Below are 26819 nucleotides of genomic sequence, written 5' to 3' on the forward strand. Positions count from 1 at the left end.
CCTCCATCCTGCCGGTTCAAAGCTGCTTTGCAGGGATAACGCTACTCCACCCCTGGGCTGAAATCTGAGGTGGGCATTATGCCTTTTCATGGCCCTCTCAGATAAGGAGGAGCCTGCCCGTTATTTTTAGTCGTAACATAGTTTTACAGCAGACTGAAAGAAAATGCTGACTAATAGCTGACTCCGAACTTTGAGGTTGAAATGTCTGCCCTTTCCTACCTTAAAGCAGAGGCTTTAAGCCTGGAAGGCTGCAATGGGAAATGGTGGAAGCCTTGTGGTCAGCTTCTCTGTTTCTCTAATTTGTACTTCCCTTTCTCTTCTGCCTCCTTCTGTCTTTGTCTCTTTCTGGGAGATGGGAGATGGGAGATGGGAAATGAGTGAAGAGAGGTTAAGGAGCCTCCCCACCCCACTTCCCCAACCCCCAGTATCAGCTGTTTTGGCTTCTTTAGAGTTTTCCTTAAGGAAACACCCACCTGCAGCTTTTGTTAGTGTTTGCACATTCACTCCTGCATTTAGCTTGGGCTTTCAGGGACTGGCCTTTAGTCCTTTGTGCTGAGGTCACGTCCGGGAGCCTCTTGGGCAAGGCCTCCCCCAAGACAACTTCGGGGAGGGCTGGCGTTCTCTCCCCCACAGCCTCCACCTGGTCCCGGGAAGCCCTCACACACCCTTCAGAATATCCTAGACTTTGGAAAACTAAGACTGTTCTTGCTTCTGGAGGGTTTTAATTTTTCATACTATCTCGCTCGATTCCTTTAGGAATTATTATATCCTGGGAACACGTCCTGTCCGATGTGTCACCCCAGGAATTAAAATCCAGAAGAGGGGACGTGTCTGCTGGTTGGTCAAATGCTTGTTTTGTGTGGGTAGGAAGCGAAAAACTTTTCTTGTAGAACATACTTTCCATATGCTGAGATACCTTTGAAGACAAAATAAATATGGTAATTAAGCTTATGAATTCTTTCAATAGCCCACAGAGGGCAGGGAGGCTGCGGTAATTTCAGGCATGGGCATCGATATAGTTGTGGGGGACACGATTCTAGGACACAGTGGCTTTTTCTTTCTCTCAGATTCGAACAGTGGTCACTGCTATAAAACTGGCTATCAAGGTGGTAGCAACTTTCCAATTCCCATTCCTAGTTCTGCTGTGGCTCCTCTGTACACATAATCATTTCACTCTGGGTTCACTCCACCTCTCCCTTTTCAATGGTCTCACAAGAGGTCCCACAGGCACCCCTTCCCCAACACCCAGCTGGTCCTTCTCCTGGAAAGGCTGGAATTCTTTGGACAACCTCAGCACACAGCTGGCCTTCCGTTGACTTAGTGTTGAGACAGAAATGGAGCTGTTATGACAGTTAGTGCCCAACACGAACCATTGGGCTCCTACACAAACCTGATCCTGAACGGGACCCAGGAGATTCTATATTGTTCACAATGTCACGGCTCAAACCCAGCATCCTCCATGCTAACACTATTTGAGTTCTCAAATACCAGTAATTCTTTTTTCCCCCTACCCCTTTCCTGCTCAGTTCAGGTGCACCGTCTAAGCCTCTCTTCTGGAGAAAGGGTTTCCTTCTTAGCAGGCTCTCCATAATGGAATATTGCCTGTGGTTCCCATTTTGGAGATTGAGACTTTACCTTATCCACCAAGATACCTTGTCTGAGGAACTCCTGCCTGCTCACCTCCTAGGTCTTCCAGAGTTTACTCAGAATCTTCCAATTCTGCTGCTTCAGTTGGGCCCCTGGACATCCCCAATCCCAAGGACTCTACAACCATCCTATTTGGTTGAATGTCTGGGATCAGCTGGACCTCCACTCCCCGACCCTCCTACGAGCTTCTGTGGAAGCCCTGTCCTGTTATGCTGGCAGATGGGACATGGCTCTAACAGCTCAGCTGGGCTTCATGGAAGCACTTATACATATCAGATCCGAGCACAGCCTCCTGAAAATGATATAGGGGCAATGCTAACAGCAAGTGAGGAGAAGATTAAAAATGATTTGGAGTTGGCCACATTGTAAGGTAAAAAAAAAAAAAAAAATCCAAAGGAATAAATCAAAGCCAAAGTAAAAACCGTGTAGTGTCATTTAAGTATGCCAAGAGATATAGCATCCTCACCGAAAAAGAAATCACTTAAAAGTGAATACCATATTGTACCACTGTTAATTTCTTAATTTTGACAAATGTGCTACATTATGTAAGATTTTAACATTAGGAAAAGCTGAGTGAATTCTGCACTATTTTTGCATCTTTTCTGTATCTAAAATTATTTCATAAAAGACATTTTAAAAAGAATAAAAATGAAAATATGAAAGCATTTGCATTATAAATAACGAACTTCTTTACCTTAACATTTTTTGGCAGATAAAAATGGCTTTTGAAGAACATTTTGAAATCTCAGCTCCTGGCATAAACATGCAGTATAAAAAGATGCCCTATAATGCAGTATAAATTCTGGGAAGAATTAGTTGATGCTTCATGGAAACTCTTTCTTTCAACAAATAATTTTCTACCTGTTATAGAGCTTGCATATTCTAAGGATACATGAGTCAACAAAGCAAATAAAGATCTCTGCTCTCACTGGATTCCTGCATTAGCCTTCTAACAATTCTAGTGGGGGCAGAAGGAAATCAACAATGAACATTAACACAACCAATAAATAAATTATATTGTATGATTGAAGGTGTTAGGTGCTACTAGTATGAGGGGAAAAAGAGCAGAAAAAAGGGAGAGTAGTATGCATGAGCTGGGCTGTGTGCAATTTTAAGTAGGGTGTTCAGAGCAAGCCTCACTGAGAAGGTAGAGGGAGCAAAGCATGATTCTATCAGAGGGAAGAGCATCCCAGATAGAGAGAATGGCCCTATAGTAGAGCCTGCCTAGATGCTGAAGTAGCATCCAGAGGTGTGTGAGCAGAAGCAGTAACTGTGGGGGAGAAAAGTAGATGAATGAGGAAGGTGAGGGTGGTGGTGGGTGGGGAGGAGTGCAAATAAGTAGGACTTTGGCTTGTACTCTGAAGGAGAGGGGGAGATATTGCAAACTTTTGAGCAGAAGAATAACATGGTCTGTCTTAGGTACTGCATAACGAAAGGTTTCAGTCAATATTAACCCACATATACAATGGCAGTCCCATAAGATTATAATGGAGCTGAAAAATTCCTTTTGCCTAGTGATGTCATAGCCATTGTCATGTTGCATTACTCATTCATTTGTGATGCTGGTGTAAACCTACTGCGCTGCCAATTGTATAAAATTATAGCACATACAACTATGTAAAGTACATAATACTTGATAATGGTAATACATGACTGTGTTACTGGTTTATGTATTTACTATACTATATTTTTATCATTATTTTAAATTATTTGCCAAGACCGGTTTGGCTCAGTGGAGAGAGCGTCGGTCTGTGGACTGAAAGGTCCCAGGTTCGATTCCGGTCAAGGGCATGTACCTTGGTTGCGGGCACATCCCCAGTAGGGGGTGTGCAGGAGGCAGCTGGTTGATGTTTCTCTCTCATCAATGTTTCTGACTCTCTATCTCTCTCCCTTTCTCTCTGTAAAAATCAATAAAAATATAAAAAAAATTATTGATTGATTGACTTTCGGGAGAGAGAGAAAGGGAGAGATAGAGAGAGAGAGAGAGAGGAAGCCATTGATTTGTTGTTCTGCTTATTTATGCATTCATTAGTTGAGTCTTGTATGTGCCCTGACCAGGGATTGAACCCACAACATTGGCATTATTTTAGAGTGTATAGTTTCTACTTATAGAAAAAAAGTTTCCTGTAAAACTGTATGCCCTTGTTATGGTGGCAGCAACCTCATGCATCTCGTGTTTGCCGTTTCCTGATTGTACCATTGTCTCATGTGCTTGATTTAATCCCATGTTTTGTGCAATGACATGCTGTACAGGCTGGTAGCCTGGGAGGAAGAGGCTGTGCCATATAGTCTAGGTGTGTAGTAGGCTATACTGTCTCAGTTTGTGTAGTGCAGTCTATGGTGTTCGCACAGTGAAATTGCCTGAGGACACATTTCTCAGAAGTATCCCCATTGTTAAGCTGTGCATGACTGTATTGGAAGAATAATCCTTTTCTGCTTTGTGACTAGGCTCTGGCGGGGTGAGGGCAGAGCAGGGAGAACAGTTAGAAGGCGAATGCAGGAACCCAGTGAAAGATGACGGTGCCTTAGACCCGCATGAACGGTGGAGATGAGAAGCTATGAGAAGTGGCGCGCTGGAGCTGGCTTGTCCTGAGAGTCAATTGTTGCATTTTTAGGGAGTTTGCAAGCCAGTTGTGAAATATGCTATTGTTAAAAATTAAATTTCACAAACTTACAAGGAAATACATTATGTTATGATATTGCATGCAAACTGTAATAAAAAATTAAATTATATAAACTTACAATTTAAAATATTATATTGGGAACTAAAGTAATAAATACCTAAAACTCATCACTTCTTAACTGTCTTTACCTAATTCTCTTATCATTCAGGATTATCTCTGCTGCTGAGGTCGCTTGTGTCTCTTCTCTCCGCGTGGCACTCTAACATGGGATGCTGCTGCGCATCTCTTCCCAATTCTGCAACCAGTGACTTTACATTAAGAGTCTGTCAGCCATGGTGTGAGTATTTACACTACAGAAATTGACAGATGCTACAAGTCTGGGTTCATTTTGTTTTTAAAGTGCGATGGTTGTTAAGCATTCGCTAGCACACCACTGCGTTGCGCCTTCCCAACTCTCCCTAGGAATGTGTGTTCCCACCCCATTCCAGTGTTTTCAGGTTCCCTCACTTCTATTATGCTCCCACCCAAAGAGGGGAAAAGAGGTTAAATAGGTATTATGAATATTACAACAGGATGAAAGTAACATATTTCTCTTACGCTTCATACCATTAATAGATATCTAGCTGTGAAAAATCGCCATACCTGCAATTGGATCTTTAGTGCCGGCCCTAGCTTTAGCCCCATAGTGCTTCGAAGATGCTCCTCTGTGAGTAATGGCAAAGTTTCTCCATCAATTGCATGATCTTTAAATACCTTAGAAAACACAAAAGGTATTAACTTTGTCTCAGTGTCTTTTAAAAATTTTTTGTTTTATGTGCAGATATTTTACTATTGGAGGAGACATTAAGACTGCCGGGGAATGACACAAAATTTTATAAAATTTCTCATTTCAGTTGCTCTCTCTTCTGTGTCCCAGTAGCTCTTCAGTAACCCTTGGAGTACATTGTAATTCTCTGTTTATATAACTCAGTTCCAGCCTGGAATAGTTAATAGTTGAGGGCAGGCCTGTGTCTTATTTACCAATGTACCTGTCATGCAGTGACTGGAACATAGTAGAAGGTGTAAAATAAACGTTGCTGGACAGATCAATGAATGAACAAATAGTCTGAATAAAGAGATGTGGGTAAAAACCATCACAGACAATTGCATCTCTCACACTTACAGGTGCACTGCTTCCTGTCCACTGCCTTAGCCGAATGGTAGGGGGAGGAGAGGAAATTGCAGGTGGGAGCTGTCATGCTGACCTTTCCAACAGAGCCTATAGTTCTGACTGTGCAATGGATGTAACCATGCCTTCCTTTCTTCCAGAAACTAGGAAGGCTGCTAAAGGACAAAGGTTCCAGACAAATAGAGATGGATAGAAAAAAGCAGAGCAGATTGGTAGCACCATAATTTCATGGTCTCCAACTTCAACCTGTCTGGCAATCCTGTATTTACTGATGAACTTTCTCTTCTCTCTATTTCAAGCTTCCTTCACAATCTTCAAACTCTAAAAGTTACAGAATCCTCCCTTATTTTCAACAGATCGTATAACTTTCTAATAAAAAAAAAGAAACCAGTAGATAAGAACTTCCTCTAGTTCTGCCCAATAAATCCCCAAAACTCCTATTTTCTCCTTCTGTCCTGATATGTGGAAGAGGGGTCCCTCACTGTGGAAAGACAATCAATGTCTCCACATATGATATGGTTCCTCACCCCTCCCACCTCGGGGTTTCACTCAGTAAATAATCCCTCTCTGGCCTTCAATCTCTCCTCCTTGGCCTTCTCTTTCCCTTTGGCATTAAGCGAGTCTCCACCATCATAAAACAGGCAATAATAATAATAAAAATACACAAATGCTTCTTTTTAAAGAATATTTTGTTATTGACTTCAGAGAGGCAGGGAGAGGGAGAGAGAGATAGAAGCATCAATGATGAGAAAGAATCATTGATTAGCTGTCTCCTGCCCGCCCCCTACTGGGGATGAAGCTCACAACCTGGGCATGGGCCTGACCTGGAATTGAACTGTGACCTCCTGGTTAATAGTTCCACACTCAACCATTGAGCCACGCTTGCTGGGCCACAAGTGCTTCTTCACTCTGCTTCTAGATATTGCCCCTTGTCTCTCATTCTCTTTATAGCCATTTCTCCAAAGAGTTGTGATGTTCTCTGTTTCCATATTCTTACTTCCCAGTTATTTCTCAGTCACAAGGAGTCTGACTTCTGCCCTCACCTGTCCATCAAATCTGCTCTCCTCTGGGTCCCTAGTGATTCTGTTGTTTCAAACACATGGATATTTGTCTGTACTCACATTTCTTATGCTGGCGGCTGCATTTGACATTGTTGACTAGTCCTTCATGAAAAATGTCCTTCCCTTGCCATCATGAGGCTTCTCCCTCCTGGGTACCTTCTGCCCTCTCCTCTGCATCACCTTTGTGGCTACTGTTTCTTTGTCCATCCTCGTATGTTAGAGTCCCTGAGGCATCTGACCCAGGTCCTCTTTGTTGTTCCTGATTCATCTCAGTCTCTCTGGGCTTCCGTGAGTGTCTCTCTATGCTGCAGGCTCTCTAATGAATATCTAACTTAGAAGCCAATGGTGGCAATTCTGCCCTTAGATGGCATATTGATTGGCCAGCCCCATTGTTTCAACCTTGAATCAAATTTCACTGTTGCTCATCTGAGGAGGCCTTCCCACTAGTCTGGCCACCTTCAACCTGTTTTCATAATAGTAACTTGAGTGACCCTTCTGAAATAAAGCCAATCACACCACTTCTTAAAACCGCAGCTGTCTCTGGGATAAAGTCCATCGCTGGGTCCTCAAGGCTCTTTGTGACCTGGCCCCTTTTCCCACTCCAGCCTCCTGTCTTGCCATTCTCTCCTCTCTCACCTTGGCCCTGGCCCTCTCTGGGCCACTAGAAACTGCTCTCAAAATCCCAACTATTTACTACTCTACATTCTCTGGCTCCTAGTCCTCCCTGGAAATTCCTCCTTTGCCTCTTTCCTGCCTCACTTCCTTCCTCAGCTGGTAAACTCACTGACAGGCCCCACTTTTGATGCCTCTTCCTGGAGGAAGCCATGAGGCGCCCCTGTGTGTGCCGACCATGCACGTACCTGCCCTCTCCCAGCACGTCTCACCCTGACGTGGAGCCCCTTCCTGGTGTCCCTCTTCTGGAGACAAGCTCCCAGGGAGGGGAACCACGTTTGTCTTGTTTCCGCTGTGTGTTCCGGCCTTGGCCGGATGCCACAGGATCAGCTAAAAACTGGAATCTGCTTGGGAAGCTTCTGTGCCAGGAACTTTGTGTGCTAACATATTGCAGTTATTTACAAAATATGTTTATTAAGTAATCGTTTCTTTTCTTATTTCAATTAAGCAAATCATAGAATGGCTAATATAAATTAACTTAATTTGGGCCAAAGAAAGAAAATTGGCAGTTTGGGTTAGTCTTGTAGCCTTCTCTTGGGAAAATGGATGCTCTTCCTTAAGTTTCTTAAAATATAAAGAATAGCTTAAAGGTCTCTTTTACCACCTTTGAGAACTCCTAGGGGCTCTTGACTAGAAACCATCTGGCTCAAAATCCTCAATGTAGAATAATTATAATGGAAAGAGCTAGATTTGTAGTGACATACACATTTTTCAAGTACTTATTCTTTTAGCCACCTTGATATCAATCTTATTTAGCTGAAAAATAGGGCTAATATCTTCTTTGCAAAATTATGCTATAGACTAAATTTAAAAGCTAATCTATAAATGATGTGCCTAGGATAGTGCCTTGAATATAGTCAACTCAATAAAGTATAGGCACTATTATTCTATTTTTTTTTATAAATGATAGAGCAATGTAGAGAAGGTTAGGTGAGTTGCCTAAGAAGCACAGCTTGCCAGTTAGAGAACTTACAAAATAGCATATAGTTTACTAGAGGCCCGGAGCATGAAATTCATGCATGGGGGAGGGAGGTCCCCTCAGCCCAGCCTGCACCCTCTCCAATCCAGGACCCCTCAGGGGATGTCTGACTGCCAGTTTAGGCCCAGTCCCTGGGATTGGGCCTAAACCGGCAGTAGGACATCCCTCTCACAATCTAGGACCGCTGGCTCCTAACTGCCTACTTGCCTGCTGGCCTGGTCACCCCTAACTGCCCACCCCATGCCAGCCTGGTCACCCCTAACTACCACCCCTGCTGGCCTGGTTGCCCCTCACTGCCCCCCCCTGCCGGCCTGGTCGCCCCCAACTACCCTCCCCCCACCACCAGCCTGGTCACCCCCAACTGCCCCCCCCACCAGCCTGGTTGCCCCCAACTGCCCCCCCTGCCGGCCTGGTTTCCCACAACTGCCCCACTCTGCCAGCCTGGTCGCCTCACACAGCCTGCTGTTCAGTTGTTTGGTCGTCCCTCACTAACCCCCCTGCTGGCCTGGTCACCCCACACAGCCTGCTGTTACTGTTACTGTGACAGCGTCCCAGACAATTTGCATATTCCTCTATTATTAGTATAGATTATTCTGAGCCAGGATTTTCCCTGCTTAATCCTACTGCCATTCAGAAAAAGGAGTGCTGACGAAAATAGTGAAGTATATTGATGGTGGAAATTTTGCTTATTTCTTTTTCCTTGGTAGGAATTCCAGTGAGCAGTTAAGGGACTATCAGAAAGCACCAAAAGAAGAGAAACCACAGGGGTCAATTTTCAGAGGCAGTGTGGCAGCCAGGGCTTGAGATGTGTGAGGGCGGATGAACCCTGGGCCTGAGGCCAAGGCACAGAACATGCCACTATCTCTCAGAAGATGTCCCATTCTCATGAGAGCAGTTTTGGCCTAAAGCACCATATAAATGTGCATATCTTAGTAATTTCAGTTATTTTTAGGGAGGGAATATTGTATCTGCTGAGTTTATTTACTTAGACAAACAAAATGGATATCCCTAAACAGTTGAGCCACCAACCCTTTCTCTACACCTATTTAAAAAGGTTCATTTGAAAGAGAAAAGAAACAAAAATAAAGGGGTTCATTTGCATTGGGGCTTGGGTTTTAGTTGTGGTTATTTTGTTCTGAATTTCCTTTTCTACCTGCAGAAGGCAGGTGGAGGGAGGTTGCTAAGCAGACACCTAAGGCAGAGGTGAGGAAGAAGAGGGTGGGGGACAGAGGGTGTAACCCCAACGAGTCCCTGGGCTGTGAGTAAAAGCCAAAGGCACGTTTAGACAATGGCACTTGTGAAAGTTGTGCACAGGCAGTGCTGCTTAGGTGTTTGTTGCAACCAGACTGCACCCAGTTGCATCCAGAGGAATTCTCCCATTTCTGTACAGAACACAGTCACTCACTGTGCTGGGGCCGTACCCAGGAGAGCAGCAGTGCTCTTGTAATTTATCTCACCAGTAGTTCCTGGGAGGGAATGGACTTTAATGAGGAAACAAGAGCAGGACTTGATCCTAAACACATTTGAGAAACACCTAGAAATAATCATTTCTGCTTCTTGGGGTGGGGAAGGGAGAACTGACATCCTGTTGGTGAGAGATAATGAGTCAGCAAAGCTTGGGTATTTGTGTCTATGTAACTCCCATATGCCCACAAGAGAACATTGGGAAGATAAAGTTTGAAATGTAACATTATTTTTTACAAGAGTGGTTTTTATAAACTTCACTTAAAAAAAATATTTTTTTTTGGTATTGATTTCAGAGAAGAAGGGAAAGGGAGAGATAGATAGAAACATCAATGATAGGAGAGAATCATTGATGAGCTGCCTCCTGCACATCCCCCAATGGGGATCGAGCCCTTAACCGTGGCATCAAGCCCTTAGCCTGGGCATGTGCCCTGACAGGGAATTGAACTGTGACTTCCTGGTTCATTGGTCGACATTCAACCACTGAGCCACACCAGCTGGACATAAACTAAACTTTTATGATTGGATCACTGATGGATTAATAATAATGAGAGTTCAAACAGATTCAATCCATCAGAAGTCAACCACAAAAAAAAAAAGTCAGCAATCACATGTACATTATATAGGAAGTTGCTTGTTCCTGGCTGATGTAATGATGAAATTAGCACTTATTGAGTATTGACAAAGTGCCAGGCACTCTTTATTGTTTACAACATTCCTATTATATTGTTTACAGCATTCATATTATACTATCCCCATTTTACAGATGAAAAAACTGAGACACAGAGAAGAGAGAGGAAAATTATCCTAGATCACATGTCCAGAAAGTGGAAAAGCCAGGATGTGAACTTATACTTTCTGGTTTCATAAGTACACTCTTAATTACTACTCCATATAACTTTTTCATAAGTCTCATAAACAAAATGAAAAAAGAAAAATACTTAACAGCATTACATGAAGAAAAATACTCCCACACTAAGATCTGAAAAACAATGATCTCTAACATCAGTTAATTATGATGTTGTTAACTCATAATGTCCTTTTCTTGCTTTTTTTCCTTTAATACATAAACATATATATTAAGACAATGGTACATGATTTAATAGGCACATTGTTGCTTGAAATTGTGTTATTAAATCACTTGAAAAAGTAAACCATATGCATGAAAATGGAGCATTGACATAAACTTCAAAAACTTGCCAACCCATGATCTTTGTCACCATATGAATGAGAGTACTCTTCATTCCAACTAGCCTGACATTAATGGAATTTTTAAGAAGGTAGTATTTATCTGTGCAATTTTGTATATTGTCCTAGCATGAATATGGAATTTAAGAACAGTTAATCTCCAGCTTTTCAGGTCTGTTGCAGTCTTGTCCTTTTTAAAATGAAGTATATATTTCCGTTACCTATTATGAAGAGCCTAAAACTTCTGGTACAGAAGTATGTGTCCCTAAGATATTTGTTTATGGAGGAGTAGGGAAGGTACTAGACATTTCTCATTCTTTTTCGATCTTTGGTCTCTGAATCTCCTAATTTGGGGAGAATTCCCGCCTCTCAGGAGTCTTGGTGGAACAGAAACTAAAGCTAGAAATGGGCTTTGCCAGCTGAGGTGTGGGCATGGGACCATCCCTCCACCAAACAGAGGCTCCTGTGCCAGGATAGCCAATGCCTAAAAAGCGGGGAGATTATTAGGAATCCTCTCTGGGGGCAAAGTGCAAGTTTGACTGAAGTCATTATAGAGGAAATACACTTCAAAGTATCTTACGTCTAGGAAAATACTTAAATGTAGGTCACCTGAGCGTAGTCTGAACAACCCGGAAGGCCACGGATGAAGCTGTGCACATCACTCACGGTCCACTTCTGAATATCCGCATCCAAAGACAGAGTCTCCCCTCTTGTAACCAGTACATGTGCTCCTTTACAATGGAAAGACGATTATGGGGTGGTATAAAATTTCCAGGGGAGAGGAGGACACTAAGAGCACTGTTTTATGTACAGTTACATTAATTTCCTCATATTTTATTACCACAAAGTGAGCCTTTTATAGAGATCTACATGTAAACTCCTTCAAGAATATTACGAGTTATTGAGAGGTGTTTTCTAAAAAGCTTAGCTGACTCTTTTCTGTTCTTCCTCTGAACAGGGATGGAGAACGTCCAGTCCGAGGGCCACATAAGGCCCACGAAATCATTTGGTCTGGCCCTGCCAAGACATTAGCAGTGACTTGGGCGGGCTAGAAAAGTTCGATGGGGGATAACGGGGAACATATGTAATACTTTCAACAGTGAAGATTAGAAAAAAAAAAGTTTGACCAAATATAGCAGGCTAATTTTTAAGTTGATAATTTTGTGTGGCCCTTGAATAATGTTATAAGTATCAAAATGACCTTGGCAGAAAGAAGGTTCCCCACCCCTGCAAGTCTAAAAGCTCTTTAATGACAACAGAGCAGCTTCCCTCAGATTCCAATAGAAATGCCCCGTGGATTTCATTCTGGAGACTAACACCACCATGGCCTATGACATTTTGCGATTTGTCATGCTCTCTAGGCAATGTGGGGATTTAGTCAAAATGGCAAATTCACACCTTGTAAGGAAGCAGTTGATCTGGTGGCTAGATCACGACCCCCTCCCCCTCCAATCCCTGTATTTAAAATATTTTTATCTAAAGAAGTTCTAGAAAACTAGAACTTTCGTGTTTGGAGGGGAGAAGTGCATTTATATTTTTAGGTCAGAAGGTATCATTAACAGTAATGGGCACTGAAAGGTAATGCTTCTGTTTGTCTATTGTTTTACACTTCAATACAGATAGAATTCATACCTTTTAAGCAAGAAGCCCCTCTATTTTGTGTTGAAGAAATTAACAGCAAATTAAATTAAATTTTTGATGAAAAATTCTGGTAAGTTGCCCCATCTTCCTTATACTTGACCACCTAACCTTTGCTGTAAGTTCTTTACATAGCTATATATAGAGAGATTAGTTTTACCGATCTGGCTTCTTGGAACTAAAGTAATAAAATGACTTCAAAAAGAGGTCATTCTAAATGGGATTAAGAAAATAAAGGATAAAAAGAAGCATGATGGTTTTAATTCTCTGTGTAATTACGTAAGGACTTGAGGATCTGTGGTTCATGAGAATCTGCCATTGACCTTGCTCCCTGGATACCCACCTGGCAAAGATGGTTGAGGAACTGGAGGGTAAACCCCATTCTTTTCACCACAGGCTGCAAAAACCTGCTCTGAAACCTCCTCTCTCCCACCATCCCAGGCCTTTGCTTCCATGGGAGCGTCATGAGCTCCCCAGAGTTCTCTGTGGGTGGGCTCCAACTCTCCACAGGTATTGGCAAGAACTGCAGTTGGCTTTTCGTTGACTTCGCTTGACTTCTGGTTGTTGAGAGCTTCCATTTCTGGGTCTTTTGCATATTCATCCTCTTCATAGGGAATCACATGAACCTGGCCTATGGATTTTTCTTCTGCTTGATTTTTGGAACTCTCAATATCACTGTCTAGAACTTTCTGATTCCCCATACCTCTCCTGAGGCGGCGACATTTCTGCCCCCAACCCTCTAGATAGCGTGGACCAGTTGCCACTAGCATGGGGTTTCCATGAAGACTTCTCAGGGAGCGTCTGTGCAAGTGCAGGTCACTGGCAGGGAGCATGCTCCTGCCATGGCAGGTGGCTGGGCCACTGGGGATACTGGAGCCATAGGGGAATGGTACCCTCAGGCCTGCAAATCCTTTGGGATTTATTTTGTCTATTCTCCTCTGCTGGTAAATGGCATGCATTTCCATTTCCATCCTAAAACAAAACAATGTATTTTATACAACCCAAGAAAACCATTAGAAATAGAATTTTATGGTGATGGAAAGAGACTTGACTTTGGGTGGTGAATACACAATACAATATACAGATCATGTATCATATAGAATTGTACACTTGAAACCTATATAATTTTATTATCCAGTGTCACCCCAACAAATTCAAAAAATTTTTAAAGAAATATAATTTTAATGGCCCTCTGCCTTCCCTAGCACCTCTGTTTTTCTTGTGAATCTTCACACTATCTGAAGTTTTTTGCATGGAAACACGAATCCCCCATAAAGCCACCGAGAAGAGAGTTTGGGGTAAGACCTGAGGGTGAAGGGCATGGCTGACTCTCACAATGGTAGTCCAAGGCCAGTCTGTAGAGACTTACTCTAATAGATCTGACAAATTTAACAAGTTGGCCTGTTACATTTATATACATTTCTACTAAAATTAATAATGCAGCACAGGGCAGTTTCTTGCCAGAGATTAATTCTCAAAGGAACTAAAGTTCTGGAAGAAGTTTTTAAAACGTGCCATACAATTTTAGTGGGTCTCAAGAACCACAGTAAGTCAATGCAAGTCTCAACAGTTACAAGTTACTGCAAGTAACAGGGGTTGGGGTGGAGGAGGGTGGGCAGACTTGGTGCTTTGCTTACTTTACTTGGCTTATTGGTCATCACCTGGATCCGTTAGGTTCAGTGGTAAGAAAATTGACCCTTTCCCCACAGCCATACCCTAGTCATCACTATTATAGTTCCTTTCTCCTGGTAGCTATAGCTAAAGGGCACTGCATGGCTGACATGGGGGGCTGCATGGGCTCTGCTGATGTCTGAAATAGGAGTGGCAAGCTTGGCTTCTATCTTTGAGCAGAATTGAAGTCATTTAAGTAAAAAATGCCAGTACGAATTTCAGAGGAATCACTGCCAGGCATTTTAATCATGGGACATTGACAAACTATTATGGTCTGTAAACTTAGGTTCACTATGTGATTTCTAATCTTGCTTTTATCTTTAACCAACCAGTGTGTGTGTGTATATCTATCTATCTACCTAGATAGATAGATAAATAGATAGATAGATAGATACACACACACACACACACACACACACACACACACACACATATGTGTGTTTCTTTTTTGTAATATTCTTGAAATATTTTTCTAGGTAATCATAATTTATCAGAGTGTGTGTGTATATATATCTACATAGAGAGATGTATACATAGATATATACCTATATTCATTCAGAATGTATATAAATATATATACACATATAACAACATACACAAATACAACAATATACAAATATAATAAATGAATGAATGTATATATAAAAGTACATATAACTATATCTATTTACCTATCTAAAACAAATGAATAAACAAACAAGTGAATGAATAGAAAATAAATAAAGCAACACTGTTACATTACCTGGCAGTATGCTGCCTTTGAATCATTTCATTCTTCCTGGCCATTGTTTTTAAGGATTCAGGTGGTAAAATGCCCCAACCTTAAGAAAGAAAATCAACATCCCACTCCACAAACAAATTAATAACATCCATTTTAAAATAATAAAATGAAGTATAATGATTAAAATAGTATTTGCAAAACCACTAGTTGAGCACAATGTTGGAAACAGTAACATTGCTAGTCAGCATCTTAGAGTCATGTTGGTGAGGGCATCATGATAACACTAGATACTTTTTTTTCTTTAAGGTTGGTCCATGATTGGTGACATTTCCTGCCATCAGAAGGAAAGATATAAAATAAGCTGTGGATCTCTTGATCTCTTGCTTTCAAAGTAAAAATTGATAGCTTTCCCCCCGCGCCCCCTTTGGTACAAAAGGAATTAGTTGACCTTTAAAAAAATGTAACTAAGTGCTTCTTGATGCACTGAAATCCCTGAAAATAAATGCATGAGTTAAGAGGATGAAATATATAGTTCTCTATCTGGACATTTTGGTGCATCTGAGGAAAATACTTTTTCCTAAACAATTTCAATGGAGGGGGGTAGCAACTGTATTCTTTGTGTCAACCTACTAAAATGTCTGGAAATAATGACAGCATAATCAGAATTCAAGGCTCTATTCTTGACTAGTAACATAACACTATATTGATTTTTTCTTTATCTGCACTCCTAATGCACCTAGCATCTATACTTGTGTTTCTCAAACCATCTATGGTGAGATAATTTTTTCCTTTTTAAATTTTCAATCCATCATGGACCAATCCTTTTAAAAAATACAATAAAATGATGTTTTAGAAAATGGAAATAAAGATAAGAACAAATACAAGCAAAAATGTTTTAAATCATTAGATTAATAGACATAAAATTACCCTTCAAATTGCCATGAAAGTTTCTAAGCCCTTACTCTCTATTTATACATTTATTTGTACCAACACTTCACAAACTAGCACAGATCCACAGAGTACATTCTAATAATAATAAATACACAAATTGCATTTATTATACATAGCTTTGTTCAACTATATTTTTACTTGTGTAAATCTGTTCTCCCCAAAAGGAGGATAAGTATCTCCTTATACTTGCTCAGTATTGAGCTGGTAGAGCTCATTCAACGATTAATAACAACCTATCTTGAGATAAAGCACACTATATCTTTTTTGAGGTTCTTGTCATTTTTAAAAATCAGAGGTTAGATGAGGTGATCTCGAAAAGTCCCTCTCACTCTAAAGCTCTATATTTTTATAGTTGAGTGGCTTCAAGATATTCTCCATTAGCTGGCTGACATGCATGAGAGTGCCCAGCTCGTGGTGTACTGCCCAAGGATGCAGAGAAAGTCTGTGTGAGAAGTCCATAGTAGAGAGCACAATTCTTTTTTAAAAAAAATATATTTTATTGATTTTTTACAGAGAGGAAGGGAGAGGGATAGAGAGTTAGAAACATCGATGAGAGAGAAACATCGATCAGCTGCCTCCTGCACACCTCTTACTGGGGATGTGCCGGCAACCAAGGTACATGCCCTTAACCGGGACCGAACCTGGGACCCTTCAGTCCGCAGGCCGACGCTCTATCCACTGAGCCATACTGGTCAGGGCAGAGAGCACAATTCTAATGACCTACATTTTAGGACCTTTTGAAATCTAGACTCATCAAACCTATTCCAAGTTTATTTCTTTTTCCCAAATAAGTGACCTCAAACTTAGTGCTAGTCTAGCTGCAATAAGTCACTCCCTATCTAACATCCCTATTTTTGAAATAGATCCCTGTCTTAATTTCTATTTTGCTAACTGACTTAGAAGCTCAGTTTCTATAGGACTGAGGGCCTACCTTGCCTGTGCTTATTTTCCCAAACATCAGCCTTGAGGTGGGGACCTGACCTATGGCCTTGGGACAGGCGATCAACCTGCCTGTTTGTATCCAAATATTGGCAGTTTCTGAATTCTTCATCTCTAAGAAGGACACTCTGAGTCTGTGGTCTATTTATCTGTTGCCTGTAGCCATGGCTTTACTATTTATTGGGTTCTTGCTGTCAGAAGGGGCTTGCATCCAGAGTCAGCTGTCTTATTTGGTCCTTGGGTCACTCCAGTGTGGGTGTCTAGTTTCATATCTGGTCCTTGTTCAGACACCCAGTCTCACTGCAGTGGACCCATGTATTGTGGTAGCTCAGATCCAGGCAGGCCAGTGTTTTCACTGGCCCTGATAGCAATCGTATTTCTTTTCTGGGTTGGGATTTTTACTCCATTGTATCTATTGAGACTTGTTGGAGTTGGGAAGCAGGGACAACCAGAAACTGGCAAATATAGTTTTGGGGAGATAAGATGCATCAGTTTGATCTTCAATATGGTGAGGAAATTCTCACCTCCTAGTCTTTCTTGACCCTACCAATCATGTTTTCACTGCTACCACGCTACTAAAATAGCTCTTATCAAGATAACCAATGACCTCCACATAGCCAAATCTATTCATATAGTCTTAAGTTTTCCTCTACTTGATCTATGAGTGGCATACTTGAGACAGTTGCTCAATTTCTCCTTAAAAAATTTATTCCTTTGTCTTCCAGACTTCTATACTCTCCTGGGTTTCTTCCAACTCACTGCTTGCTCCTTCTATCTCTCTCTTGCTTGTTCCTCCACAGCTTCTCAACCCTCTTGGTATGTCCTAGGGATCATTCTTTTAATGTCTATCCACATTCACATTTGGATGATGATCTAACCTACACTTAGGTATGCTGATAACTTCCAAAGTTATGTTGCAGTGTCTCCAGAAGTCCTCCCTGGACTCCAGCTGCCTTCCTGACACCTCTCATTGATGATCTATTAGGGATTTCAATTGTAATATGAACAAAACTGAGCCTATGATATCTCTTCTGCCCCAAGAACTCTTCCTCTCACAGTATTCCTCAAATCAGTATATAACAACATCACCTTTCTAATTACTCAGACTAAAATTATGTATGTCACTCCTCTCACCTCTCATATCTAAACTGTGAGAAAATCCTGCTGTTTACCTTCAAAATAATTACAGAATCCAACCACTATTACTATTCCTACTGTCACCACCTAGGGCCAATCCATCATAATCTTTCAACTATTCTAATAACCCATTTACTCCCATCAATTTATTCCCAGAACTTTGTCCTGTTAAATTTGACTCCAAACAGCAGCCGAGTGATCCTGGTAAAATGTAAGTCAGACCATGTAACAACCTTGTTCAAACTCATCAAAAGTTACCCGCTCTTACTCAGAATAAAAGGCAAGTCCTCACTATGGCCTATTAGGCCACATATAAACTTCCCTAAGCCCCTTTAATTCTCAGATCTCATCTCCTCAGGTCCTCATCAGTTTCTTATATGTAAGACAGATAGTAATATTGCAGATTTTCATGTTATTCATCAGTAAATTGATAGTTGGAAAAGTGAAGCAACTTCCACTTGGTCACCCAGTGGTGGAACCATAATTTAAATATAAGTAGTAACTGCAGAAACTACAAGTATAAGTGCTACACCCTGTAGCCTCCAGTTCACAGCGGCTCCATAGATGAGAGCCATCGATTGCTCATACCTGAGTAGACACGATTGGACATCATGTTCGGCATATTTGCATTTGGTTGAACAGAGGATCCAAATTGGTATGGAACATAAAATTGTCTTGGGTCATTTGGAGCCACAGTGGGAGGCAATACATCTCTAGGAAAAAAAATATGAAATAGATAAAAATGAGGATGTAACTGTACAAAATTTCCATTTCAGAAGCAATGAAATTTTGTTTTATTGCCATATTGGATTCTATCATCTCTTCCCAAAATGAAGTACAGAAGTCCTGCACTCTCTATTGGTTTAAGTAGAAATAGGGTAAGGAAGATTGGAGGAAGGACTCTACTAAGGAAGAATTGACCCAACTGACAATAACAGAAAAAATAGGAAAGACAAGTTTTAGGGATGTCTGAAAGAAAAGATCTGACTTTCCATGACCAACATAGTATTCCTTTTTTAAAAAAAATGTTTAACAATCTCTGAACTTTTTATTGGCCTTCTCCCCCCGCGCCTCCCCCCTCCGCCAAGGAGTTCCCTGCTTCTGCTGCCTTGACACCTCAAAACTTTGGTGTTATTGACCTCAGACACCACTTTGCCACCCACAATCCTGTGGGTTATGGTCTTTTGGATGGATTGTGTGGAGTTGCTGTTGGCCAGGGTGTTATCAGGATCAAAGTCCTTCCCTTCTTCCAACAAGAGGGTGGTAGATGGCTATCTCAGCTTCCAGCTTGACCTTGATGTACAGCAGGGTCTTGTAATTCTAGCGCTGAGCTGCCCCCCTGTCCTGGTATGGGCCAGCTCTGACTCCAGCTGCAGCAGAATCCTACTGAGCTTGGCATACATTTGCATGGCATAGCATGTCTCTACTTCCCTCAGGCTGTTCTCTGAGGTGGCCTTCAAATTTCTCATAGAGTCCAAGGACTGGGTTGTATGTGTCAGCTCCATGAGTGTCATCTCAGGAACTCCTATCTCAGTGGTCTGCAAGGTGACCACTGTGGTGCTCTCTTCAATCTGCTGGGACCAGTACTTGTCCAGATCTCTCAGTTCTTCTGAGCCATCTGGTCATAGTGGGTCCAGATGTCCACCATGATCTACTGAGGTCCTGAGATATGGGAGAATCAAACTCCACAGTCAACCCAGAGTTGATAATCTGGTTTCATAGACCATTTGCTTCCTCCCAGTGTTCCTTCTTCAAAAAGAACAGCTATTCCTTGAGAGTCTCGATCTCTGTCTTGTCTCCAGCTGCAGCCAAGTGATAATGATATTATCACTGACCTTTCGAAGCCCATTGATGTCATTCTCCACAGACTGGTATATGGCCAGCTCTGTCTCATACTTGACTCTGAAGTCATCAGCAGCAAGACTGGCATTGTCAATCTGCAGAAAAATGTGGGCATTGTCCACAGAAATTGCAAAGATCTGAGCCCTCATGGCTTAGATAGTCTCTAACCCAGGGTCCCTTCTTCTCCAAATGTTCCTGGATTTTGCTTTCTAGCCTCCAATTATCAACTTCTGGGATCCTCATCCTTTCCAGGTAGGAGGCCAGGTGGTCATTCAGGCATTGCACAGTCTCCTTCTTGCTCTAGATGCTCCCTATTCCCACCATGTCCCTGACCCCCAGCTACCCTGGACCCCCAGTTACCCTGCATGCTCATGGAGAGAGACACAGAGATCCAGGAGCCCAAGCGTCCAGGGCCTGCATAGATGTCGGCCATGCTGCTGGCCAGCCTGGCTGGTGGTTGGATGATTTCGTGGAGCCCAGGGTCCAGTAGTTTGTGGAGAAGCTTGAATGGGTGCTGAGCTAATGTTGTCTGGGAGGACGATGAGAGGCCATGTCTTGGGTTTGAGCCACCCCAACATACTGTTCTGACCACAACATTCTTTTCTCATTTACTGGAGATATTTGACTTGGGTTCTGACATCTGGAATCAAAGTTTGATTTCCTGGGTAAATAATTTAATTATTTTGCCAAACTTCAGTGCTCTTTGAAGTCAAATGTATTGTTCCTGCTTCATGAACAGGAATAAATAATAGATGTTTACTCTCTCCTCAGAATGTCAAAATATTCTAAAGAAGGTAAAATAAGAAACTGCCAAAGTGTGCTACATAAATATTGATACTGTCACTTTTATTGAACAGAAAGATTTGTTCTATCACAGGAAATCCAGGGTATCCAATTATTATGAACTAAATTGTGTCCCCTAAATCCATATGCTGAGGTCCTACTCCACAATGTGACTGTATTTAGAGACAAGGCTTTTAATGGGGTAATTAAAGTTTAAATGAGGGCAAAAGTGTGGAGCCCTAATCTAACAGGACTGCTGTCCTTATAAGAAGAGAAAGAGATACCAGGAGTCCACAAGTACAGAGAAAAATGCCATGTGAGGGCATAGCAAGAAGGCAGCTGTCTGCAGGCCAAAGGAGAGAGGTCTCACCACAAATCAACCCTGTCGCCACCTTGATCTAGGGCGTTCAGCTTCTAGAACTGGGAGAAATAGATTTCTGTTGTTGAAACCACCTAGTCTGCGATATTTTGTTATGGCAGCTCTCATAGACTCTACCAATGTTCGTACCTGCACAGTGCTTGTCGCATGGTAAAAGTGCTTGTTAGCTCTTTGCTGAATGTGTCAAGCAGGCCTCAAAGGGGAAATGATGGGAAGTGTGTTGAAGGTACAGTCAGCAGAGTATCTTGACATGAATTATTGCACCACTGTTCACTGAAGTAACATTAGACCATAAAACAACACTGAGGTTAAAATCATCCAAAAACTTAAGGATTGCCAGAGGCTAAGACCAACAGTAGTTAACATATTATTGCGGTATTCATCAGGGCTGAAAATCAGCATAATATTGCCCTGCTGTTGGCCAAATGGCTCACGCCATCCCCTAACCTGATAATCCTTTTACTGTTTACCAAACTTTACCTTTGATATGCCTGTATGCATTCCTAAAGGGCAAATGTGTATTCAAGTGAATAAAAGCAAACGGGAAGAGAAGTCAGGGAGCCTCTCCATTAGAGAAAGGTTTCCGCTTGGCCCCCCATGCCTTCTAAATTCATATTTCTTGTCTAGTGCATTCGTTTGTGCGCAGCCCCTTCTCTAGATCCTGAATCCTCGCTGCAAAAGGTTGTGGCAAATGATTATCCATGTTCTCCTTTGACCATAATATTATGTTGGAAATAAATACCTATCCACAGGCAGAGGTTCAAATGGTGAGGGAAACAGTGGGATCCTTTGCTGCCCTGATGCTGTCAATAAAGGGTTCATGGCCATCGTGGGATTTATCATCAATATCTCTCGCCACTGATGGAATTCTAAAAAGAACCAGATAGATACGTTAATAAATAACTCTACTTTTTGAGAACTATTTGAATTCTTCTTAACACAATGAACACCTTTTGTATTTTCCCAACACTTGGGAAAACTAGAAGCACCAAGCTTTCAGTTACACAAAAACCCTTCCATTGTCAGCACCCAGATACAACTGCAGAACTTAGTGTTTTATCCATGTGCCCTTGAAACTTGTTGCAGCGTCCACAGGTAATAGAACAGCACATTACAGGCAATAACAAAATTAAACCAGCCCTGCAAGATTCCAGAAATACCAACTTCCACTCTTACAGCTTAATTTGATTTGTGTGTTTCCAGAGGTAAAAATGCATATACTCTCTCTTATGTTCAATCTTTGGAAAAATATTCCTAGTAGTTGATAAGATTAAAACAAAAAAGAAGGGGGAAATCTCCTTAATGGCTAACAATATGTCTAATTAGAAAGGATACAGGCTGAAAGCATGAGCCTGTATTTAATTAATATAAGTGACCAAGTTATATTCAAACATATAGAAGCACAAGGATTCATAACTTTCTCTTCAGAGCATAGTGATCAGAAAAAGAGACCCTTGTTAAGGGGATAATATTTTGCCTTACATTTTCTTGTTAATTATTAATGTCCTTTGGATCATTTTAAATTTTAAACAAGTATGGGTCAAACAGGTTATTTTAGCTTCTCCTGCATCTTCAGTTGTACTCAAAATCTATATACAGTGGGGCCTTGACTTATGAGTGTCCCGACTAACGAGTTTTTTGAGATACTAGCTGTCTCTCTGCCGATTTTTTGCATTGAGTTGATAGAGTAATTTGAGTTAACGAGCTCCTTAACGAGCTCGGTCTCGGAACGAATTAAACTCGTAAGTCAAGGCCCCACTGTATATATAAAAAGAGGTAATATGCAAATTAGGCCAGGATGCCCATAATGGGTCACGACCTGACAGGAGGAGGTTGTGTGCAGGTGAGGCCCGGAGCAGAGATGGAGACAGACACAGGGGGGCCTGCGCAAGCTGGTGCAGTGCTGTGGCAGCCCAGAGCAGACACAGGCAGGGGGGGCCTGAGGCAGAAGTCAGGCGCGGGTCCCAGACGCCTGTAGTGTGGATCAGGCCTGACTCCCGCGGCAGCCTGCAGGGTGCCTACTCACACAACTTAAATTGTGCTAGGCCTCTAGTAAACAAATCAACAAACCAACCAAGAGACCTACAACTATATTTGAAAAAAAAAAAAAAAAGGAAATTAGGAAGAAAAATTCTGCTTTTCAAAGTAGTGATCTTTCATTCTTTCTTCCTTTCTTGTGTGTACATTTGACTTAAATTTTAAATAGTTAATACAATCATAAGATTCAATAACTAAAAATATACAGTATTTAAATAAGCAATAACTTCTTTAGCTTCTTTATCAGACAAACCTACTGACAAAATTGTAAATTCAAGTCCATGGGTCACTTAACATTTGCTTTCACCATATATCTATAAATGTTTTAATGTTTTTGTGTTGATTTATTTTCACTGTATTTCTGTTAGGATTCGAGTAAAAAATATCTACTAGGTGCCTGCCAGCCATGGTGAGAATGCCAACAAAGAATGTGGGCTGGGCATATGTCAGACACGGCTTGCGGTTCTGGCAGGGACGCTGCCCTGTGGCTTGGAATCGCAGGCCCTCCACATGAAACTGTGTGCACAGTCCAGCACACAACAGAATGACGTGGGATACAACCTGGTGGTTCATTTAGAAACATCATGAACTTTTATTTCTGTCACAAGTTGTCTTTTGAAGAAGTTTGAATTTACCAATGAATGAGAAAGAATCTTTGAAATTATAAAATGTAGTGCTCATCTTGCATTTTATGGGATGCTTGAGACAAATCAGGAGGAAGGGGAAGGGAGACAGGGAGCGGTGCAGAATTCCTCAGGAGCAAGGATTCCTAGAGGTTGACCGCCCCTCTTCCTCACACATGCTAACTTAGGGAAATGCCATGGAGATTAGCCACCACAAGTAGATGAGACTGTTTTATTTGGGATTCCCCTTAAGCAGGCTTGGAGACAAGAGATTGAGTGCAGGTAGTTATTTGAGAGGTGATCCCAAGAAGCCCACATAAGGGAGAGGGAAAGTGAAATGAGGAAGGGAAAAGCCAATAAAGGGTGAGTTCTGTGTGAGTTACTACTGTGGGCAACTGGTGCTCAATCCTGCCGGGGACCTTCTAAGAATCCGTGTCATATACACCTCAGAAATGAACCAGTGAAAGACAAAGAGTTGGCTATTTACCCAGCAATTCCTGTCAGCACACTTCTCCCTCACATCTGGGTTATGCCTGACCTTGATCCAGCAAAGTCCGATGGTGCAAAGGAAAGCCTTCAGGCTGAGAAGCTGAGCAATGCAGGTGCTCAAGATGGAAAATGACCTCCATGGTTGCAGGTGAACTCAGAAGAGAACCAAGGGGATGTAGGATAGGACAGCATCAGTGTCTAGTGCAGTTGAGACAAAGTGGTTACCTTCTAGTGTCATTCCACCAGATAACCGGCACAGATACCTTCCTTCTGGACTGCCAGGTTCGCCGGCCACAGGCATATTTCTACGAGGCTCTGCAGGGTCCATTGTCTGCAACAACACAGCAGGATTTTTCCCCACTGTTAGTCACATGTTCAATGAAGTAAGTGGAGAGCACAGGCTATCAGGCTAATGGAGATAAAGAAACCAGGCACCAGAGACAAGTCTCACCTAATTTAAATATAATTTAAAGCCCTTCTTGACACCATATTTTTCTGGGTTCTATGGTTCGTGGGTCTGGCTTTTTCTCTTCATGCAATGCCAAGGGAAATGAATGTAATCTATAAAATGTTGCTACACTTTTGATATGGTAGTTTATTATTTTTTAATCAATCCAATCCAGCAAGTTTTTACTTAAAATGTAATTTCTTTCCAATTTATTGGGAAATATCCCCATATCATGGAGGTCTCTGGAGAGGACAATGAGTCACTGGCACCTGCCACATCTCAGTGTTATGATTCTGGGCTCCACTTGGCTCTCCTAGTTTCTTTGGTGAGGGAGTGTTTCTTTACTTACCGCTATCATGTCTATTGCTGCCCAAATTTTCTTTAAAAAGCAGCAACATTGCCTGGTATTACAGACTGAATGTTTATGTCCCCCTTCCTCTCCCCAAATTCCTATATTGTAACCTAATCCCCAATGTGATGGTGTTGGAGGTGGTGTCTTTTGGGGGTGATTAGGTCATGAAGGTAGAGCCCTCATGAATGAGATTAGTACCCTTAGAAATGAGGTCGCAGAGATCTCCCTGACCCCTCTGCCACATGAGGACACAACAGGAAGATGCCCGTCTGTGAACCAGGAAGAAGGTCCTCACCAGACACTGAATCTGCTGGCACCTTCACCTTGGACTTCCTGCCTCCGGGGATTTTCTGTGTTTATAAGCCACCCAGACTATAGTATTCTGTCACAGCAGCCTGAATGGACTAAGATGCCTTGTTTTTTTTCAGGTTATGCCTGTTTTCTTTTGTTTTCCAAAATTATACATATATCTATATATATAAAAGGCTAAGTGACCGTCTGACCATCCGACTGGTAGCTATGAAGTGCAATGATCACCAGGGGGCAGACACTCAACGCAGGAGATGCCGAGCTGCGGTGACTTGGCAGCTGCGATTCTTGGGTGATGCATCCCAGAACCAGAGAGAAGAGAGCCTGATTCGGGGTGCATCACCCGAGAACCACCTTCTTGCAATCTGGGACCCCTTAGGGGATATCGGAGAGCCAGTTTTGGCCTGATCTCCCCAGGCCAGGCCAAGGGACCCCACCTGCCGGAGGGAACCAGCTCACTCCACAGATGCCCTTCCCTGGCACCAACCCAGGTGTGGCTGGCTGGAGAGGGACTGAGGGAGGTTGGCTCCAGGGCAGGCCCATCTCGCCCAGTTCCACCCCACCAGCCACCTTCTAATTAATTTCCTTTCAATGTGCATGAATCTGTGCACCGGGGCACTAGTATATATATATAAATAATAACTTTATATTTATATTTTTAGGTTCATAACAAAATTGAGTAGACAGCACAGAGAATTTGCCATATACCTCTCCCCCACCAATTTATAGCCTTCCCCGGAGTGGAACATTTGTTACAATTGATGAATCTACATCGGCACATCACACCACCCAAAGTCCACAGTTTACCTTAGAATTCATGCTTAGTGCTGTACATTCTATGGGTTTTGACAAGTGTATAATGACATGTATTCACCAAAATACAGAATAGTTTCACTCCCCTGGACCAAATTATATTTTAAAGCAAATACTATCAGGACATTTCCAAGGAAATATTCTGGGATTGGCCAGATCTTTCCTTTCATCAGCCAGGTAGATACGTGAAGCTCCAAATCTAAGTTTCTGCACATACACCATTTTGGAGATACTGCGTCATGATTCTTTAAATACTAATTTTCACGTTTTCTGGGTATTCTCTTTATAAAGAGACACACACACGTAGACAAATTGTGAACCAAGGTCACTTTGCTATGGCAGATGAAATGCTCTTGATTCAAAATGCAGACTGGGATATCCGTTTTAAATGCGGGGCGTGTCTGGTAATCCCCAATGCAGGAGTGCCCTGTGCTTAGGTCTGCATTTGGCTGGATTCCTCTGACCCAGAGCTCTAATCTGGGATGCCCAGCACTTTAGGAGGATGAGGACTCCTTAATCTCTGTCTTCAGACTCTTAACCTCAACAAACTCCTTCAGGCAGCATAAAGGCGACTTAGCTAGTGCTAATTCTGTCTCAACTGATTAGGGCAGTAGTAGTAAGACATGAACTTCATGAACTGAAGGCCTTGCCAAGTCAGCAGATACTTACTGTAAGCTTGCATGGCTCACAGTAGCCAGCTGCAAATCTAATTCTATTTCATTTTCTCACTGAAACAGAATGAAATGACTATTCATTAAAGCCAGTGCAATTTGAGTTTGGCCAAGTCTGATTTTGAGCAATTATATAGAAAATATTTGTTGCATGTATGATGCTTGAATTCTAGGATGTATTCATTCTAAATAAGTACATTTTAAAATAACTGC

General features: G+C 41.9%; 2 protein-coding genes and 1 pseudogene across 4 annotated transcripts in view; 1 reads left to right on the top strand and 2 right to left on the bottom strand.

Annotated features, from left to right (window-relative positions):
- The window catches only part of LRRC31 (leucine rich repeat containing 31), a 115899-nt gene that overhangs the window by 22861 nt on the left and 66219 nt on the right, over window positions 1-26819 (top strand). The window contains exon 2 of one of the 3 annotated variants that reach the window (XM_070406835.1): window positions 4480-4608. The exons of the other annotated variants lie outside the window; for them this stretch is intronic. The gene's annotated coding sequence lies outside the window, so the exon portion shown is untranslated. The remainder of the gene's footprint in view (window positions 1-4479; window positions 4609-26819) is intronic. 3 annotated transcript variants of the gene reach the window in all.
- On the bottom strand, window positions 454-24305 carry SAMD7 (sterile alpha motif domain containing 7). The gene is made up of 8 exons (XM_070406838.1): window positions 24239-24305; window positions 21607-21733; window positions 18449-18573; window positions 14855-14933; window positions 12785-13413; window positions 11413-11534; window positions 4914-5024; window positions 454-916 (listed from the first exon to the last, which is right to left on the bottom strand). The coding sequence occupies exons 1-8, from the start codon at window positions 24249-24251 to the stop codon at window positions 722-724; spliced, it is 1401 nt and encodes a 466-aa protein (XP_070262939.1). The 5' UTR covers window positions 24252-24305; the 3' UTR covers window positions 454-721.
- LOC139004452 (keratin, type I cytoskeletal 18 pseudogene) lies at window positions 18877-21365 on the bottom strand (annotated as a pseudogene).

Source organism: Myotis yumanensis, unplaced genomic scaffold, assembly GCF_028538775.1.
Source record: "Myotis yumanensis isolate MYYU_CA2020_CCGP unplaced genomic scaffold, mMyoYum1.0.hap1 SCAF_2, whole genome shotgun sequence".
Classification (NCBI taxonomy): domain Eukaryota; kingdom Metazoa; phylum Chordata; class Mammalia; order Chiroptera; family Vespertilionidae; genus Myotis; species Myotis yumanensis.

Bases quoted from the DNA above. Each gene is read 5' to 3' on its own strand.
- SAMD7 (XM_070406838.1), bottom strand. The intron at 18,574-21,606 runs GTATTTATTTCC...TTTTTTTCCTAG, and splicing joins GAACCTCTGCCTGTGGATAG to AGATGTATTGCCTCCCACTG. The intron at 917-4,913 runs GTATGGCGATTT...TTGTCTTCAAAG, and splicing joins CACTAAAGATCCAATTGCAG to GTATCTCAGCATATGGAAAG.